Below are 2732 nucleotides of genomic sequence, written 5' to 3'. Positions count from 1 at the left end.
CAAGCAGCGGGGCTGGGAGGACATAACCTTTACTGGGTAGGATAATCTCCTTCACTTCTGTCACTTCCTTGTAGCTTATCAGTAGAGCAGTAGAATAGTGACCTTGGAATAGCCCTTATAATGGAACACAGAGATTAACCTAGACAAGATTAAAATCAACAGAACTAGATAGAGACAGGATTTTTGGCAAAGGTCAGATAAGAAACTATGGAAATGAAACAAGGAACTGTAGAAGGTTACCCAAAACATACTATGATGTGATTATAGAGGCATGCTTATAGGATCAAATGGTATAAATACAGATGTAACAGGACAATAAAGAGAGAACCTGGCTATGCTGATCAACTGAACGCTGCCTTCCTTCTTCGCAGACTCCGTCCACACCTTTGGGAACCCCTGGACCTGCCGGGGCTGGACCCCAACACTCTGTAATGTTGTTGTTGGCAAAGTGGTGGTCTCCCATAATTAAAACCATAAACAATAACCTAGTGTGATTCACTGTAAGATTTGACATCATTTAGGCTAGCTTCTGCTCCTCCTCCTCCCCACTGGTGACCTTCATACCAACTCTAAACAACCGAGGGCAACAATATACAATCACTTGTAAGATCTTTCCTTGAAAATTAAACTATGATATTATCAACATAAGAAACAATTGATCTTATAGTTACCAGATCTTGATAGCCATCTGTCAAAAATTCATGTTTGGTTTGGTCTTCTCCCTCTAACTGCTGGTAAAGAACTGCAAACTTCTCTATCATGTTATCATACACGACTCGAGGTCTCTCCCATGTAACAAGAAGGCTGGTGTAATTCTTTGGGTCGGCTTGAACATTTTCTGGTTCTGAGCTACAAACTTCAGAGAGGAAAAAAATACAGTTATTGATACAGCTGTCAACCTCTAGGATTTTAACAAATACTATATCATATTCTACTAGTGGCCTGGTGCACGAATTTGTGCACATTGAAAGGAAATTAATTAGAAGAAATATTTTAATATCATTCCTCCCTCTTTCTCTATAATAGAAGTGTCAACCAAATTCACGATTGACAATGAGAGATCGAAACACAGGTGTGCAATTGGCACCAGCGAGAGCTTTATATATATCGTGCATGCGCAAGTCAATTTAGCCTTTTATAGATATAGAATAAACTTGCTTAATTAGACCTGCTTTCTGATTTAGCTAAACTTTTTCCAGCCCAGTGAAGCACCCCAACTTCTCTTTCAGGTAATTGTCAGCAAGACAGCAGTAAATATCAACATAAAGCAGATTATAATTGTAGATCATGCAGGGAGAACAAAGGGTAAAATATTTAAGTGCAGCAGTGTTTGACTATATTCTGCACGGTGAGAAAACCTGAAGTCATTTTCAAGGTCCACCATTTCTTACTTCTTTTCAGTCAGGTCAAGTTTCTAAGCTTTCTAAATTTCCGTTTTCCGGCTAATGAAAATAGGATTCCACTGAGTCTCCTATCTACCTACTCCAGGACTTCTGTGAGGATCAAATGAGATGAGGCATAGGAAAATGCTTCATAGACATTTGGTTAAAGTGTGAAATGTTTCCACCTGGCTATAAAGCAAGTCATGTTCCTGGGCTGAAGAAACTGCAAGGAAGCTAGTTGTTGCTAGGAGAGGAAGCCAGGCATTGCTACGTGATGTTATTACCCGGATGGCCGGACAATTAGCATATTATCCTTTTATATATAAATAGATGATTTTTTTGTATTTTATTTCAAAAGAATGTAAAGAGTTATACTTAGTTGCTGCAGAGCTTTTGTTTATGCCATTTCCTGTATATGAAATACTTCTTCCTTCCCACCTATCACTAGCTGTTCAAGTCCTACATTTCCATTCAGAAGAGTTCTAGGCCACATGCTCTGACTTCTGCTGAAGTGATCTGTGTCATTTGTCTGCTTGGTTTTACTACTGGATTAATTGCATTTTCTCTTATATTGTTTTTCTGAATTGGTCTTTCTTAACTTCTCTAGCAGATTATAAACATAAAAGCTATAGCCTTTTATTTCTAGATTGACTAAAATGCTACCTTGAATATTTGGCATTATTTTTGGAAATAAATGTACAAAGGACATCTACAAATTTACGATGACTTTATGTCTCTTGTTAGGTACTTGGCAAATGTGTTTAGCTTGGGACGAGGAGAATTTCAATTATAAAATATGGTCTACTACTGGACATTTTGTTGACAGAAAATCCTTGAAATAATTAAAAATTTCACACCAGAGAAAACCATAGGAGAACAAGTAAAACAATCATTTCAGTATTTTTCAGATCTGCTAACAAAAAATCCTACTTTGACATAATAAATTGATTAAGCAATTAATTTCATGGAATTAGAAAGTTTGCTTATCTCATCTGAAAAAAAATATTTTGAAAATCTTTCAAGGACTTATAATAGAATTCAAGCCTATGCTGGGAATGGTGCCAAATACTTAGACCCAACAAAAAATATACTCTGATACTTTTCTGAAACAGTTTCATAATGTCGTAGTTTTAAGCTTATTGTGAGTATGGAAAATAGAATATTTTATGGTGTTACAATTAAACCAAAATATTAGTATTTTTTCTTTTTTGACCCTAGGAACCCGGAAACCCGGATTTAATTATGTCTCTTTGTAACTTGTATATTTATAAATTAACTAATACTGAGGTTTGGATTAAAGGGGCTTTTAATTTATTAACACCCGGGATTGAGTCCCTGCCCCGCACCCCT

The 2732-nt window shown here is 36.4% G+C and overlaps 1 protein-coding gene across 1 annotated transcript in view; it reads right to left on the bottom strand.

Moving 5' to 3' along the window:
- Positions 1–856, bottom strand: part of LOC106695986 (receptor-type tyrosine-protein phosphatase zeta-like) — a gene marked incomplete at its 5' end in the record, with an annotated part of 6096 nt that extends 5240 nt beyond the window's left edge. Inside the window, one exon of the mRNA XM_014451001.2 lies at positions 672–856. Coding sequence (XP_014306487.1) covers positions 672–856 — 185 coding nt within the window. The remainder of the gene's footprint in view (positions 1–671) is intronic.
- Positions 857–2732: the final 1876 nt, after the last annotated feature.

This window comes from Myotis lucifugus, unplaced genomic scaffold, assembly GCF_000147115.1.
Source record: "Myotis lucifugus unplaced genomic scaffold, Myoluc2.0 scaffold_6254, whole genome shotgun sequence".
NCBI classification, from domain to species: Eukaryota; Metazoa; Chordata; class Mammalia; order Chiroptera; family Vespertilionidae; genus Myotis; species Myotis lucifugus.
This window is presented reverse-complemented; position numbering and strand designations above follow the sequence as displayed.